This window comes from Triturus cristatus, chromosome 5_1, assembly GCF_964204655.1.
Source record: "Triturus cristatus chromosome 5_1, aTriCri1.1, whole genome shotgun sequence".
In the NCBI taxonomy this organism is placed as follows: domain Eukaryota; kingdom Metazoa; phylum Chordata; class Amphibia; order Caudata; family Salamandridae; genus Triturus; species Triturus cristatus.
Window position 1 is genome coordinate 358,642,321 of NC_140587.1, and position 17,131 is coordinate 358,659,451.

Sequence of the window (17,131 nt, forward strand, 5' to 3'; positions counted from 1 at the left end):
TCTTTCATCCCTTCGTGTAGGTTGGCTCTGGCGGTGGTGGGGTCGTTGGTGAGGGAGAGGATCAGCTGGGTGTCGTCGGCGTAGGAGATGATGTTGAGGTTGTGTTGGTGTGCGATGGCTGCGAGGGGGCTCATGTAGACATTGAAGAGGGTTGGACTGAGTGAAGATCCTTGTGGTACGCCGCAGATTACTTCGGTGGCTTCTGATCTGAACGGAGGGAGGCAGACTCTCTGGGTTCTTCCGGCGAGGAACGAGATGATCCACTCCAGTGCTTTCTCTCGGATTCCGATGTTGCTGAGGCGCTTCACGAGGGTACGGTGGCAGACGGTGTCGAATGCCGCAGAGAGGTCCAAGAGGATGAGGGCCACTGTTTCCCCGTTGTCGATCAGGGTTCTGATGTCGTCGGTGGCTGCGATGAGGGCGGTCTCGGTGCTGTGGTTGGCCCGAAACCCGGACTGCGAGGGGTCGAGGGATTCGGTCGTCTCGAGGAAGGCGGCAAGCTGTCTGTTGACGGTCTTCTGGATGACTTTGGCGGGGAAAGGAAGGAGCGAGATGGGACGGTAGTTCTTGAGGTCGGTGGGGTCCGCCGTTGGTTTCTTCAGGAGGGCGGTAAGCTCGGCGTGCTTCCAGCTCTCCGGGAAGGTGGCGGTGTGGAAGGAGGAGTTGATGATGTCCCGGAGATGGGGTGCGATGATGGCGTCGGCTTTGTTGAAGACGTGGTGTGGGCAGGGGTCGGTTGGTGATCCAGAGTGGACGGAGTTCATCGCGCGGGTGGTGTCTTCGGTGCTGATCGGGGTCCAGTTGCAGAGGGTGGTGGTGGCGGGCGTTGGTTCGGTGATAGGGTGCGTGGTCTGTGTGTTGAAGCTGTTGTGTATGTCGGTGATCTTGCGGTGGAATAATGCGGCGAGTGAGTTGCACAGGTCTTGCGAGGGCGTTATGTCGTTGTTTCCGGCGTTGGGGTTGGAGAACTCTTTGACGATGCTGAAGAGTTCCTTGCTGTCGTGGGCGTTGTTGTCCAGTCGATCTTTGAGTGCCGATTTCTTGGTGGCGCGGATCAGCTGATGGTGTTTGCGGGTGGCGTGCTTGAGGGCGGTCCTGTTGTCTATGGTCTGGTCGAGCCTCCAGGCTTTCTCGAGGGTGCGGCAGTTCTTCTTGGATTCCTTGAGTTCTTCAGTGAACCATGGGGTTTTCTTGCTGCCGGGCCTGCTGGGAGGGTTCTTTAGTGGTGCGAAGTCATTGGCGCAGGCGGTCAGCCACTTGGTGAGGTTGCTGGCTGCTTCGTTGGGGTCCGTTGTGTTGGTGGGAGTGTTCTGGCTGAGGGAGGCTGTGAGCTGCTCGGTGGTGATCTTGCTCCAGCTCCGGCGGGGAACCTGTTGCGGGTGGTAGTGGGTTGTAGTTTTTCTGAAGCTGAAGTGGACGCAGCTGTGGTCGGTCCAGTGGAGTCTGGTGGCGTGGCTGAAGGAGATGTGCTTGCTGGATGAGAAGACGGGGTCGAGCGTGTGACCGGCGTAGTGGGTGGGAGTGTTCACCAGTTGCTTGAGTCCGAGGTTGTCGAGGTTTTCCAGCAGGGCGGTGGTGTTTCTGTCGTTGTTATTCTCCAGGTGGAAGTTGAGGTCCCCTAGGAGGATGTAGTCGGCGGAGGGCAGGGCGTGCGGGCTGATGAAGTCTGCGATGTCTTCACTGAAATGTGTGCGTGGTCCCGGGGGTCTGTAGATGAGGGTGCCTCGGAGGGTGGTCCTGGGGTCAGTTTGAATCTGGAAGTGCAGGTGTTCGGCGGCGGTGAAGGTTTCGTCGGAGTTAATCGAGATGCGGATGGTGTTCTTGTGTACGATGGCGAGGCCTCCTCCCGTCTGGTTGATGCGGTCCTTCCGGGTGATCTTGTATCCGTCCGGGATGGCTATGGCGATGTCGGGTGCTGAGGAGGCGTTTATCCAGGTTTCGGTGAGGAAGGCGATGTCCGGTGCTGTCGCGTCGAGCAGGTCCCAGAGTTCCACGGCGTGCCTGTGGACGGAGCGGGTGTTCAGCAGGATGCACTTCAGGTGGTTGCTGCTGGTGCTCGACTTGGCGGGGGTGGTGCTGGTCCGGAGGCAGGTGAATTGGCAGGCTTGGCAGGTGAAGGGTCCGTGGGTGCGTTTCGGGGTGGCTCGGTAGCAGGCAGGGTTCCGGCTGGCATTGAGTGCGGGTGGCGGCGTCGTAGGTCCGTCGGGTAGTCTGGCATCGGCGGGGGCCAGGGGTCCTGGCGCTGGGCGCGGTCCAGGCACGGACGGGTGCAGACGGGCTTGCCTTCGGCGCGCCAGCGGCCGCCCAGCAGTCGCCATAAGAGGGAGGGAGGGGAGGAGGGGTCAACTGGAAGGACCAGTAGGGGCAGGGGGGCGGGGCCGCATAGGAGGCAGAGGCGGGAAAAAAACAGCGCAGGGAAGGAGTGTGCTGACCGGGGCAGGCAGCGCAGGCACACGGGGTACAGGGGGAAAAAAGGGGCACACAGGCACACGGGGTACAGAGAGAAGACGGGCACACAGGCACACGGGGTACAGTCTAGCAATCCGGCATCAGGTGAAGAAGCAAGGCGGAGCTGCAGCGGCGGGGGAAGTGACCTACCCGAGGGTCAAGGGTCACTGACTCCACCGTGCCGCGGTCGCCTTAAGAAGGAGGGATGGCAGGAGGGGTCAACTGGAAGGACCAGTAGGGGCAGGGGGGCGGGGCCGCATGGGAGGCAGCAGCAGGAAAAAAACGGCGCAGGGAAGGAGTGTGCTGACCGGGGCAGGCAGCGCAGGCACACGGGGTACAGGGGGAAAAAAGGGGCACACAGGCACACGGGGTACATAAAGGAGAAGGGCACACAGGCACACGGGGTACAGTCTAGCAATCCGGAGTCAGGTGAAGAAGCAAGGCGGAGCTGCAGCGGCGGGGGAAGTGACCTACCCGAGGGTCAAGGGTCACTGACTCCGCCGCGCAGCGGTCACCTTAAGAAGGAGGGATGGCAGGAGGGGTCAACTGGAAGGACCAGTAGGGGCAGGGGGGCGGGGCCGCACGGGAGGCAGCGGCGGGAAAAAAACGGCGCAGGGAAGGAGTGTGCTGACCGGGGCAGGCAGCGCAGGCACACGGGGTACAGGGGGAAAAAAGGGGCACACAGGCACACGGGGTACAGAGGGGAGAAGGGCACACAGGCACACGGGGTACAGTCTAGCAATCCGGCGTCAGGTGAAGAAGCAAGGCAGAGCTGCAGCGGCGGGGGAAGTGACCTACCCGAGGGTCAAGGGTCACCTATGAGCTTACCAAAACTCATTCACTACAGTGCAAGTGGTAAGGGAACTGCACACAATCTACATATTTCAAAACTGCAATTTACTGTCAATGCCTGACTCATATAATGAAAGCATAAGCCATAACTGTCTTCTAATGCTACTAAAACTTGACAACATGACATGTTTTACAACACTTATCTGTCAGCAAATACACAATGTTACCAAACACTTCTCTCACAGTGGATCCCAAATACACAGAGACTCACAGTGTGATTCTAGACAAACAACACTATCCCTAGCAGCTTACCAAAACTCATTCACTACAGTGGAAGTGGTAAGGGAACTGCACACAATCTACATATTTCACGACTGCACTTTAGTGTCAATGCATGACTCATTTAATCAACGCATAAGCAATGACTGGATTCTAATGCTACTAAACTCTTGACAACATGACAAGTTTTAAAACAGTTTTCTGTCAGCAAATACACAATGTTACCAAACGCTTCTTTCACAGTGGTTCCCAAATGCACAAAGACTCACAGTGTGATTCTAGACAAGCACCAGTATCCCTAGGAGTTTACCAAAACTCATTCACAACACTGGAAGTGATAAGGGAACTGCACACAATCTACATATTTCACGACTGCTCTTTAGTGTCAATGCCTGACTCATTTAATCAACACATAATCAACGCATAAGCAATGACTGGCTTCTAATCCTACTAAAACTTGACAACATGACAAGTTTTAAAACAGTTTTCTGTCAGCAAATACACAATGTTACCAAACGCTTCTTTCACAGTGGTTCCCAAATGCACAAAGACTCACAGTGTGATCCTAGACAAGCATCAGTATCCCTAGGAGTTTACCAAAACTCATTCACAACACTGAAAGTGATAAGGGAACTGCACACAATCTACATATTTCACGACTGCTCTTTAGTGTCAATGCCTGACTCATTTAATCAACACATAAGCAAAGACTGGCTTCTAATGCTACTGAAACTTGACAACATGACAGGTTTTAAAACAGTTTTCTCTCAGCAAATACACGATGTTACCAAACGCTTCTCTCACAATGGTTCCCAAATGCACAAAGACTCACAGTGTGATTCTAGACAAGCACCAGTATTCCTAGGAGTTTACCAAAACTCATTCACTACACTGGAAGTGATAAGGGAACTGCACACAATCTACATATTTCACGACTGCACTTTAGTGTCAATACCTGACTCATTTAATCAACACATAAGCAAAGACTGGCTTCTAATGCTACTAAAACTTGACAACCTGACTGGTTTTAAAACACTTATCTGTCAGCAAATACACGATATTACCAAACGCTTCTCTCACAGTGGTTCCCAAATGTACACAGACTCACTGTGTGATTCTAGACAAACAACACTATCACTTGCACTATATGAAAACACATTTCTTCATCTAGAAGTAGTACTACATTTTAGTATAGAAACAGAACATAACTCATATCACAAACTCATAAACAATAACTGGTTTCTAATTCTACCAAAATATAAAAACTGCGCAGTTATCTCTCTACAAACACATGAAAAACACAAATGCCAATCACATAATGGTTTCTACATGCACACACATTGTAGAGAAAAAAAGTACTCCCTACACTTTAGCAGGAAAAATACTTCAGTCTAATTAAAATCAAAATAGTCCACATACATCCCCTCACAATTAAATAACTCATCTTTCAAGTTCTTTTCTAGATTAAGGAGTATATGAATCACTCACAATATTTTCTTTTACAGAATCTCTACACTGTGCACCTCTCAGCAAAAGCAAAGAATGGAAAAGTTTCCCTTTCATTTTCCACACATATACATGTAAACATCAAATCGCAATCCTTTGCTCATAAACTCAAAAGCAAACACACATTTTTATTGGTTAAACATTTCAACCCTTTCCAACTGAAATACATTTCAACCCTTCCCCAAATCTGCCTTCTGCCTGTTACCATAGAAACAGGTCATGAAACACTGCACTGAGCTCACAGGTCACAAGTTCAGCACACAATGTTCCTACACAAGACAGGAAGTGTGCTTGACTTTTCAACATATCAGCTTATCATATACAATGTTCCTTACAATCTGTTTTTGTTAACCAATAACAATCATACCTTTAAAAAACAAAAATATACACCCTACCTTTCAGTGTAGAAAGTTGTTATACAACCAATGATTTCTTGTTGTTTTTCAAAAAACGTTGCCGTGGATCCGCGCACCCACTGCGAGAGAATCCGTGCATCCAACGCGATAGGGTGCGCGCACGTTTCGCTGCTTTTTTTTTTTTTTAAAAGGGGGGCCCCAGGGGGTCCTTCTGGGACCCCCTAAGCACCTCTAGAGGGTCAGAGTATTCCCACTCTGCCCCCTTTATATGTTTTACGCACTTATTCCCCTTGCTTCTTCAGCCTCGCTTCTACCGAGGCAGAAAATGGCCGCCAACAGTTCTTGGTTTCGAATGTAGACAGACACTCGACAGCCAATTAGCATTCAGCGCGCGATCGGGAGGGTGCGCCCCCGGTTCAAGGAGGGTGTGCTTATGGTGGGGATAAGTTGCACGGATCCTCCCTGGCCGTAGATATATATGTACATTTACCTCTAATTTTCTCAGGAACTTCTGAACGGATTCACACCATTTATGCAAAAGGCACGAGTCTGAACTGAGGACTACCTCTTTGCCAAATATGGTGTCATTCCGTTCAGCGGTTCGGGCTGTAGCTGCGACAACAGATCCTATGGAAAATTGCATGGGGAAAACGTGTTTTGGGACCCCCATTTTTCTCGGCCCCCGCTTGACGGATCACCGCAACACTTTCAGGGTAGGAGCAGAGCGGACCTGGCCAAAACTTTGGAAAATTTCGCGAGGATTCATCAACCGGCGGCAGACTTATTGGGAATAGAATGTTGCGGATTTTCTATGGAAAATAGGTCCTAACTATAACTATCTACTGGCGACTGCCAATAGATAATATATATATATATATATATATATATATATAAATATATATATATATATATATATATATATATATATCCAAGGAACTCCTCTCTCAGTATCCAATATGTTCGCGCGCGCGATCGGGAGGGTGCGCGCTCGGTTCGGGGAGGGTACGCGTACAGTGCGGGTAGGGTCCGCGGATCCTCCGCGGCCATAGATATCACTAATTTTTTACCCTAATTTTCTCAGGAACTACTGAACAGATGCACACCAAATATGCAAAAGGCACGAGTCCAAACTGCCAAATTTGGTGTCATTCCGTTCAGCGGTTCGGGCTGTAGCTGCGACAACAGATCCTATGGGAAATTGCATGGGGAAAACGCTTGACGAATCACCACAAAACTTTCAGGGTAGGAGCGGAGCTGGCCAAAAGTTTGGAGAATTTCGCGAAGATTCGTCAATCGGCGCCAAAGAAATTCCCAATAGAATGTTGTGGATTTCCTATGGAAAATAGGTCCTGACTATAACTATCTACTGGCGACCGCCAGTACATAAGATATATATATGTATATATATATATATATATATGTAGATATATATTCAGTGAAAAAACCATAGGTTTCACACACGTTATAGTTAGCTGGACATTTTACTCGTAAAAAACCATTGAAATTCCCCCGTTATAGTTAGTGCAGGCAACTATAACTCACGCGACCGCAATCCTCTGCTGATGCTAATACTGTATTTAGACACTTATTTGCCCATGTCTTCTTCCATTAAATTTTAGCTATACATATATTACAAATATTTTTTTTTCATAAAGACACATATGTCATCAGCAGAGGATTGCGGTCGCGTGAGTTATAGTTGCCTGCATTAACTATAACGGGGGAATTTCAATGGTTTTTTACGAGTAAACTGTCCAGCTAACTATAACGTGTGTGAAACCTATGGTTTTTTCACAGAATTTGCAAGGTTTTTGAAATGCTAATTCCTAACTATAACGTGTGTGAAACCTATGGTTTTTTCAGTGAATTTGTACGGTTTTTTAAATGCTAAGTTACTTTACGCCGTTCGTGGCGTGCGCGCCCACTTAACGCAGTTCGTTCCGTGCGCGCACGGTGCGCTTCGCGCAACGCGCGCCCACTTTACGCACGGTAAGCGTAATCGGTGTTTTTTCGAAAAAAAAAAAAATTTGATTATTTTGCCTTGGGGGGTCTTGTGGGGCACCTTAATCGATGCTAGGTGGTTAGAAGCTGTCTAACATGCTCCTTTACATATTTTACACATTTGTTTTTCCTCCCCCCCTCAGAGTGCGAGAGAGAAAATGGCGGCCGCCGCTTCCTGGTTTTGACCGATTCGAATGTTTACTAAGATCTAACAGCCAATCAGAATCGCGCTCGCGCACTTCACCGTACGCGTACGGTAAGCTTACGGTAAGCGCACGGTAAGCGCACCGTAAGCTGCCACAGATATATATATTGATTTAAAGGCTATTTTCTCAGGAACTACTGAACAGATTTACACCAGACCTACAAAAGGCACTTCCTTGACCTGTAGACTACCTCTCTGCCAAATTTCAAGTAACTCTGTTCAGCCGTTCGGGCTGTAGCTGTGTCTAAAGGTCCTATGGAAAAATGCATGGGAAAAACGCGTTGTGGGACCCCCCTTTTTTCTCAGCCCCCACTTGACGAATCCCCCCTAGACTTTCAGGGTAGGAGCGTAGCGTAGCGCCCCATTAGTTTTGAAAATTTTGCGAGGATTCGTCGACCGGCGCCAAAGTTATTCCAAATAGAATGTTGCGGTTTTCCTATGGAAACAGGGTCCTAACTATAACTGCCTACTGGCGACCGCCAGTAGGTAATATATGTATATATATATATATATTTTCACCTTCGTTTCCCCAAGGGGGATTCCCCACGCACTCACGGACAGAAGCCAAACTTAGCCAGTAAAGTTTTCAGTTGTATTCCATTTAATCCATTAATTCACAGCGTGCCAATTCAAGTAAAAGGACTCTAATCCATTAATTCACAGCGTGCCAATTCAAGTAAAAGGACTCTACGCGTTTCACCTCCCCTGAGGCTTGTTCACGAGATTTACCAATGATACACAGGCTTTTTTTTCTTTTTAAATGCATGAAAAAAACATAAAAAAAACGTGAAGTGACATCACATCCTGTTTTGGTGCAGCAAGGGATTATGGTCTTAGTAGTTTGTAATCCTATTTGTCACAAGTTTAACTAACAGTGTATCCACACAATTTATAAACAAAATTAACGCAAACAAATCGCAATTGAAGTTGATCAGGTTGACTTTGATTTAGTCATGCAGTCAATTGTTGGACTCTTAAGGTTTAACAATAATTATAACCCTCCAGTGGGTCAATATAAATCAAAACCATGGATTATATTCACAATTGTTATATATGGGGCCCTCCAGTGTGCCTGACCTGAATCTGATATTTTGATATGTCGGAATGCAATTATGTGGCAATCGAACCTTGAATTCATTTTACGATGTGACGTGCTGCCTAGTGACACCCCAAATTAACAAAAACCAATTAAGTGAAAGTAATCATCAAAAAACCTAAAATATTAAAATACAGGAGGCCAAAGTTCATGTCCTTTATCATTCTATGACCTTATCCATGATAATGAAAGTTTATAGGTGATAATGGAGTTCTTCATCCTGATTTAACCCATGAGGAGTCAGAGTCCTGAAATTTAAGATGTGCTTCGACTCTTTCTGCCTGAGAGTTCTCTCACGGTCACCTCCTCTGGGATGCATTCCCACCGCTTCAACAGCGTAAAATTTAAGTTCTTTCCAGTTGCCATGATGTTCTTTTTCCATGTGCTTGGCCACCGCATTACTTCTGTCGTTGTTTATCGTGGCCCTCACATGCTCCAATATACGTTTTTTTAACTCGCACTTTGTGCTTCCCACGTACTTCAGAGAACAGGGACACTCAATGATGTAAACGACAAATTGACTTTTACAGTTAATCAATTGCTGGATTTTCCACATTCGTTTGTTTGCCATTTTGATTTCCTTCATATTTTGAGCAATTGTACAGACCTTGCAGCACGTGCATTTGAAAAAACCGATAGGTTTTAGCCAGTTCATCTGTTTTTTTTGGCCCAAAAAATGACTATGAACCAATTGGTCTTTGAGATTCTTTGACCGTCTGTATGTGATATTCGGGTGATCCCCCACAATACTTGAAGTTGTTTGATCCATTTTTAAAATGTGCCAGTTCTTACGCAGTATTTTAATCAATTGTGGGTTGTCAGTGGAATGAGTGGTTATAAATCTTATTTGATTTTCATCCTGTTTCTCTTTTTCTTTTTCTTTCAACAAATCAATTCTCTTGATGCTCATGGTTCTCTTTAAGGACTCCTGGATTGATTTCTCACTGTAATTTCTTTTCTTGAAGCGTGTGATTGCCTGGTTGCGATGTTTTAACCATTCTTCTTCCTTTGAGCATATTCTCTTAATTCTGAGAAACTCCCCGTAGGGGATGTTTTTGATCAAGCTCTTTTGATGGAATGATTCAGCATGTAGAACTGCATTCGTTGCAGTGTTTTTCCGATGTAATGTTGTGTGAATCATATTCTCAACAATGTAAATTTCAGTATCCAGAAAAACAACTTTTTCTTCACTGATGTGATATGTGAATTTTAAGTTGAATTCAGATGTGTTTAGAATCTCAAAGTATTCAGCAAATTCTTTTTCAGATCCCTCCCAGATAATAAACAAATCGTCTATGTATCTAAACCAAGCAATGGTTTTATTTACATAGACGTCATGTTCGCTGCTCCATGCCCAGCTCTGCTCCCATAGACCCATCGTTAGGCAAGCATATGATGGACTAAAGGAAAATCCCATTGCTGTCCCCTTTGTTTGACGAAAGATTTCCTCACCGAACATAAATGTGTTTTGTTCCAGACATGTCTGTATCATTTGTAATAACATCACATTATGATCAGAGAATTGGATGTTTCTTTCTGAGAGGAAGTGTTTACATGCTTTCAAACCAATGTCGTTTTGGATGTTCGAGTATAGTGATATAACATCCATTGTTATTAGTTTGTAGTTTGTTTGCCAAGGTGTGTCCTGTAAATGTCTCAATAGGTCCCCCGTGTCTTGCAAATAGGAACTCAAATTCTTTACATATGGCAACAAAAATACATCTAAGAAGTTAGCCATTGGTTCCAACAAAGCTCCTTTCGCCGAGATTATCGGTCTCCCTGGTGGTTGAAGTGGATTTTTATGTATCTTGGGAAGGAAATAAATGGTTGCCATTTTTGGATGTTCCATGGTCAGATATTTCACTTCATCATCATTCAACAAGTTTTGTTTATTCCAAATATTCAGCTTGACATCCAATTCTTCCTTCCATTTTTTTGTTGGGTTTGTTTTTAGTTTCTCATAGTATTCTCTGTTTAGTAATTGTGAGTATGCCTCTTTGATATAAGCATCTTTTTCTAGGATGATGATGTTACCCCCTTTATCAGCCATTTTTATTTCAATGGAGTCATCATTTTTGAGTCCAAGCAGGGCTTTACGTTCTTCCAATGAAAGATTGTCTTGTTTTCTCGAGTGGTTTATTTTATAAAGATCTTTTATGACACACTCGTGGAAAAGGTCAATTTTGTTCCCTTGTGGCAATTGTGGATAAAACTTGGATTTGGCTTTTTTGTAACTAGAACCAGCTCCCAACTGGTCGCAATATGATCGTAGCTCACTTTCCTGATGCTCTGGACCTTTATCCAGATCCATTAATGTGATAAATTGTGTCGTATCTTTTGCCTGTAGTCCCATTTCTGGTTTTTCAACAATTTTGTGGTGTGACGCCATTTTAGGATTTTCCGCAAACAGCTTAGCTAATTTGATTTTGCGAACATATTTATATAGGTCGATTCTTGTTTCAGCAAGATCAATGCCGGTGGTGGGGCAGAAATTTAAGCCACGTTGTAGCAGTTTTATTTCAGTGTCGGTTAAGATTTTTTTGGAGAGGTTTATGACTTGTAGCTCTTGATTGTCATTTGCGACCATTTCAATCTGATTGACTAATTCCATTTCTGTCGCATACTTCTCGTCGTTGTTCCCACTCGACTGAAAATAGGGTTTGCGCTGCCGCTTGCCTCTTCTTGTTGTTTTCTGCGGGCATTTCCACGTCCCCTGCCTCTTCCTCGGGTGTTTGATTGTGGCATTCCCATATTCTTCTCCCAGTTTTTTTGTTGCAACGCTAATCTCATCTCTCCTAAAAAAGAGCATTTAACTCTTGCGTCACTCTGATCACCTTCCAGATCACTTGCATCGGTTGATGTTAATGAAGATAGGCTACTGCTGTTTGTAGCCATGTCTAATTTATCCTGTTGTTTCAAACGGTCATATTTTCTCGCATAGGTAAAGATACGACCCTCCAAGTAATCCTCTTTGTCTCGTTGGAACTTCGATAATTTTCTAGCTTTAACACTTTCCTCGTGTTTCTCTATATACTGTTCCAATTCCTCTTTGAATTTTAATAAATCTGGGTTCATAACCACCGTTGCCAATTCCTTTTCCATTTCTCTTAGTTGTGTGGTTGTTTTCTCAAGGGCTATTTGGATATGTTTCACCAAAATTTCCATTAATCCTAATGAAGATTTAAGGATGTATTCACCCCATTCACTCAATAGTTCATTGCTAGTGTCTGTGTGATTTGGCATTAATCCAATACGAAGCCCACGTGGTACTCTTTTTACCTCTAAGTACTTTTTCAAGGAGGTTACTTCCCACCACTTATTTATTTCTTTTTTGGACAATTTCTCCCATATGCGCAGTCTATTTTTCACATCAGTTCTGTGTGTGCTGCTAGTCGTTTCATCGCCCGTATTTGCTGTTGTCTCTTGTTCAAAAAATGTGTCAATAAGGGCATTTCTATTGGCCTCCCTTTTATCCATTTTTGAACTGGCTCAAAAGAACACTTTGATTAGCGCTGTTGTTTTACGACCAAAACTTCTCCAGTCATTTGTGTTTTTCTTTTTATCCCATCCGTCTCTTGCATTACTAATTCCGCTTCCAATCTTAACAGAAATAGTTCTCCGAGTTATCTAACTCGTATCTTTTCGCGGGACAGTAAGCTTAGAAGAGACCAGCCGGCTTGTGTTCCCAACAGAGATACAGATTATCACACAAACACTTCCTCACGTTGTCCGCTTACCGGAAAAGCAGTCCAAGACTCCACGCCTCCCTCCGGATTCGCGTCTCCTGTTCCTGCTCCCAGTATTACTGCCGGACAGTTCGTGAAGTGTTGCTGTTTCTGTGCCGACGTTCACCCGATTCCAATTTCGTTTTCCGCAAAACGGCCCACTTTGGAATTCCAGGCGCTCTATGGCGGTGCGGATGAGGTACGGCAGGGCCAAGCCGTTTGTAATTTCACCTTCGTTTCCCCAAGGGGGATTCCCCACGCACTCACGGACAGAAGCCAAACTTAGCCAGTAAAGTTTTCAGTTGTATTCCATTTAATCCATTAATTCACAGCGTGCCAATTCAAGTAAAAGGACTCTAATCCATTAATTCACAGCGTGCCAATTCAAGTAAAAGGACTCTACGCGTTTCACCTCCCCTGAGGCTTGTTCACGAGATTTACCAATGATACACAGGCTTTTTTTTCTTTTTAAATGCATGAAAAAAACATAAAAAAAACGTGAAGTGACATCACATCCTGTTTTGGTGCAGCAAGGGATTATGGTCTTAGTAGTTTGTAATCCTATTTGTCACAAGTTTAACTAACAGTGTATCCACACAATTTATAAACAAAATTAACGCAAACAAATCGCAATTGAAGTTGATCAGGTTGACTTTGATTTAGTCATGCAGTCAATTGTTGGACTCTTAAGGTTTAACATCATCATCCTAGAAAAAGATGCTTATATCAAAGAGGCATACTCACAATTACTAAACAGAGAATACTATGAGAAACTAAAAACAAACCCAACAAAAAAATGGAAGGAAGAATTGGATGTCAAGCTGAATATTTGGAATAAACAAAACTTGTTGAATGATGATGAAGTGAAATATCTGACCATGGAACATCCAAAAATGGCAACCATTTATTTCCTTCCCAAGATACATAAAAATCCACTTCAACCACCAGGGAGACCGATAATCTCGGCGAAAGGAGCTTTGTTGGAACCAATGGCTAACTTCTTAGATGTATTTTTGTTGCCATATGTAAAGAATTTGAGTTCCTATTTGCAAGACACGGGGGACCTATTGAGACATTTACAGGACACACCTTGGCAAACAAACTACAAACTAATAACAATGGATGTTATATCACTATACTCGAACATCCAAAACGACATTGGTTTGAAAGCATGTAAACACTTCCTCTCAGAAAGAAACATCCAATTCTCTGATCATAATGTGATGTTATTACAAATGATACAGACATGTCTGGAACAAAACACATTTATGTTCGGTGAGGAAATCTTTCGTCAAACAAAGGGGACAGCAATGGGATTTTCCTTTAGTCCATCATATGCTTGCCTAACGATGGGTCTATGGGAGCAGAGCTGGGCATGGAGCAGCGAACATGACGTCTATGTAAATAAAACCATTGCTTGGTTTAGATACATAGACGATTTGTTTATTATCTGGGAGGGATCTGAAAAAGAATTTGCTGAATACTTTGAGATTCTAAACACATCTGAATTCAACTTAAAATTCACATATCACATCAGTGAAGAAAAAGTTGTTTTTCTGGATACTGAAATTTACATTGTTGAGAATATGATTCACACAACATTACATCGGAAAAACACTGCAACGAATGCAGTTCTACATGCTGAATCATTCCATCAAAAGAGCTTGATCAAAAACATCCCCTACGGGGAGTTTCTCAGAATTAAGAGAATATGCTCAAAGGAAGAAGAATGGTTAAAACATCGCAACCAGGCAATCACACGCTTCAAGAAAAGAAATTACAGTGAGAAATCAATCCAGGAGTCCTTAAAGAGAACCATGAGCATCAAGAGAATTGATTTGTTGAAAGAAAAAGAAAAAGAGAAACAGGATGAAAATCAAATAAGATTTATAACCACTCATTCCACTGACAACCCACAATTGATTAAAATACTGCGTAAGAACTGGCACATTTTAAAAATGGATCAAACAACTTCAAGTATTGTGGGGGATCACCCGAATATCACATACAGACGGTCAAAGAATCTCAAAGACCAATTGGTTCATAGTCATTTTTTGGGCCAAAAAAAACAGATGAACTGGCTAAAACCTATCGGTTTTTTCAAATGCACGTGCTGCAAGGTCTGTACAATTGCTCAAAATATGAAGGAAATCAAAATGGCAAACAAACGAATGTGGAAAATCCAGCAATTGATTAACTGTAAAAGTCAATTTGTCGTTTACATCATTGAGTGTCCCTGTTCTCTGAAGTACGTGGGAAGCACAAAGTGCGAGTTAAAAAAACGTATATTGGAGCATGTGAGGGCCACGATAAACAACGACAGAAGTAATGCGGTGGCCAAGCACATGGAAAAAGAACATCATGGCAACTGGAAAGAACTTAAATTTTACGCTGTTGAAGCGGTGGGAATGCATCCCAGAGGAGGTGACCGTGAGAGAACTCTCAGGCAGAAAGAGTCGAAGCACATCTTAAATTTCAGGACTCTGACTCCTCATGGGTTAAATCAGGATGAAGAACTCCATTATCACCTATAAACTTTCATTATCATGGATAAGGTCATAGAATGATAAAGGACATGAACTTTGGCCTCCTGTATTTTAATATTTTAGGTTTTTTGATGATTACTTTCACTTAATTGGTTTTTGTTAATTTGGGGTGTCACTAGGCAGCACGTCACATCGTAAAATGAATTCAAGGTTCGATTGCCACATAATTGCATTCCGACATATCAAAATATCAGATTCAGGTCAGGCACACTGGAGGGCCCCATATATAACAATTGTGAATATAATCCATGGTTTTGATTTATATTGACCCACTGGAGGGTTATAATTATTGTTAAACCTTAAGAGTCCAACAATTGACTGCATGACTAAATCAAAGTCAACCTGATCAACTTCAATTGCGATTTGTTTGCGTTAATTTTGTTTATAAATTGTGTGGATACACTGTTAGTTAAACTTGTGACAAATAGGATTACAAACTACTAAGACCATAATCCCTTGCTGCACCAAAACAGGATGTGATGTCACTTCACGTTTTTTTTATGTTTTTTTCATGCATTTAAAAAGAAAAAAAAGCCTGTGTATCATTGGTAAATCTCGTGAACAAGCCTCAGGGGAGGTGAAACGCGTAGAGTCCTTTTACTTGAATTGGCACGCTGTGAATTAATGGATTAGAGTCCTTTTACTTGAATTGGCACGCTGTGAATTAATGGATTAAATGGAATACAACTGAAAACTTTACTGGCTAAGTTTGGCTTCTGTCCGTGAGTGCGTGGGGAATCCCCCTTGGGGAAACGAAGGTGAAATTACAAACGGCTTGGCCCTGCCGTACCTCATCCGCACCGCCATAGAGCGCCTGGAATTCCAAAGTGGGCCGTTTTGCGGAAAAAGAAAAAAAAAAAAAAAAAAATATATATATATATGTATGTATATATATATATATATATATATATAATAAACCAAGGTTGCCCATATGGGAGATGTCACACAGAGAAGAGTTACCGCACTCGCATCCCCGGCGGTGACAAAGTCGCTGCTCTCGCTCATATCCCTCGATTCACCAAACGCGTTTCGGGCGGCGAGCCCTTGATCACTGGTGCAGACAAACACGGAGGCAGCTTCTGTTGTAAGGAAACCATTTTATTTGAATTAAGGTCCCGCCCCAATGGGCGTCGTCAGGCATTGCATTGTGGTAGATGCAGTCAATATGCTTGTAAGGACCCCAGGTTATCCAAAGTACACCCAGGTGGGCGTTGCTGCCCCGTTGCAGGTATGGAGATGTGCTCAATGCAGTTCCTTTGGCACCAATATCTCCCGAAGATAAGGCCTCCTCAATTCCACACGGCGCTGTGTTAAAACGCCAGGATCCGCTAAAATTAGTGGCGGGACATCTCCGCGACCGGACTGGCCGCATAACATTAAACCAAGGTTGCCCATATAGGAGATGTCACACAGAGAAGAGTTACCGCACTCACATCCCCGGCGGTGACAAAGTCGCTGCTCTCGCTCATATCCCTCGATTCACCAAACGCGTTTCGGGCGGCGAGCCCTTGATCACTGGTGCAGACAAACACGGAGGCAGCTTCTGTTGTAAGGAAACCATTTTATTTGAATTAAGGTCCCGCCCCAATGGGCGTCGTCAGGCATTGCATTGTGGTAGATGCAGTCAATATGCTTGTAAGGACCCCAGGTTATCCAAAGTACACCCAGGTGGGCGTTGCTGCCCCGTTGCAGGTATGGAGATGTGCTCAATGCAGTTCCTTTGGCACCAATATCCCCCGAAGATGAGGCCTCCTCAATTCCACACGGCGCTGTGTTAAAACGCCAGGATCCGCTAAAATTAGCGGCAGGACATCTCCGCGACCGGACTGGCCGCATAACATTAAACCAAGGTTGCCCATATAGGAGATGTCACACAGAGAAGAGTTACCGCACTCACATCCCCGGCGGTGACAAAGTCGCTGCTCTCGCTCATATCCCTCGATTCACCAAACGCGTTTCGGGCGGTGAGCCCTTGATCACTGGTGCAGACAAACACGGATGCAGCTTCTGTTGTAAGGAAACCATTTTATTTGAATTAAGGTCCCGCCCCAATGGGCGTCGTCAGGCATTGCATTGTGGTAGATGCAGTCAATATGCTTGTAAGGACCCCAGGTTATCCAAAGTACACCCAGGTGGGCGTTGCTGCCCCGTTGCAGGTATGGAGATGTGCTCAATGC

The 17,131-nt window shown here is 44.5% G+C and overlaps 1 protein-coding gene across 1 annotated transcript; it reads left to right on the forward strand.

Annotated features, from left to right (window-relative positions):
* The first annotated feature begins 13,073 nt into the window (after positions 1-13,073).
* Positions 13,074-15,797, forward strand: LOC146830885 (uncharacterized). Its single transcript, XM_085603808.1, has 2 exons — positions 13,074-15,545; positions 15,588-15,797. Exon 1 carries the CDS (start codon positions 13,074-13,076, stop codon positions 14,940-14,942), a length of 1,869 nt encoding a protein of 622 aa, XP_085459934.1. The 3' UTR covers positions 14,943-15,545; positions 15,588-15,797.
* Positions 15,798-17,131: the final 1,334 nt, after the last annotated feature.

Bases quoted from the DNA above. Each gene is read 5' to 3' on its own strand.
- LOC146830885 (XM_085603808.1), top strand. From the start codon at position 13,074: ATGCAGTCAATTGTTGGACTCTTAAGGTTTAACATCATCATCCTAGAA.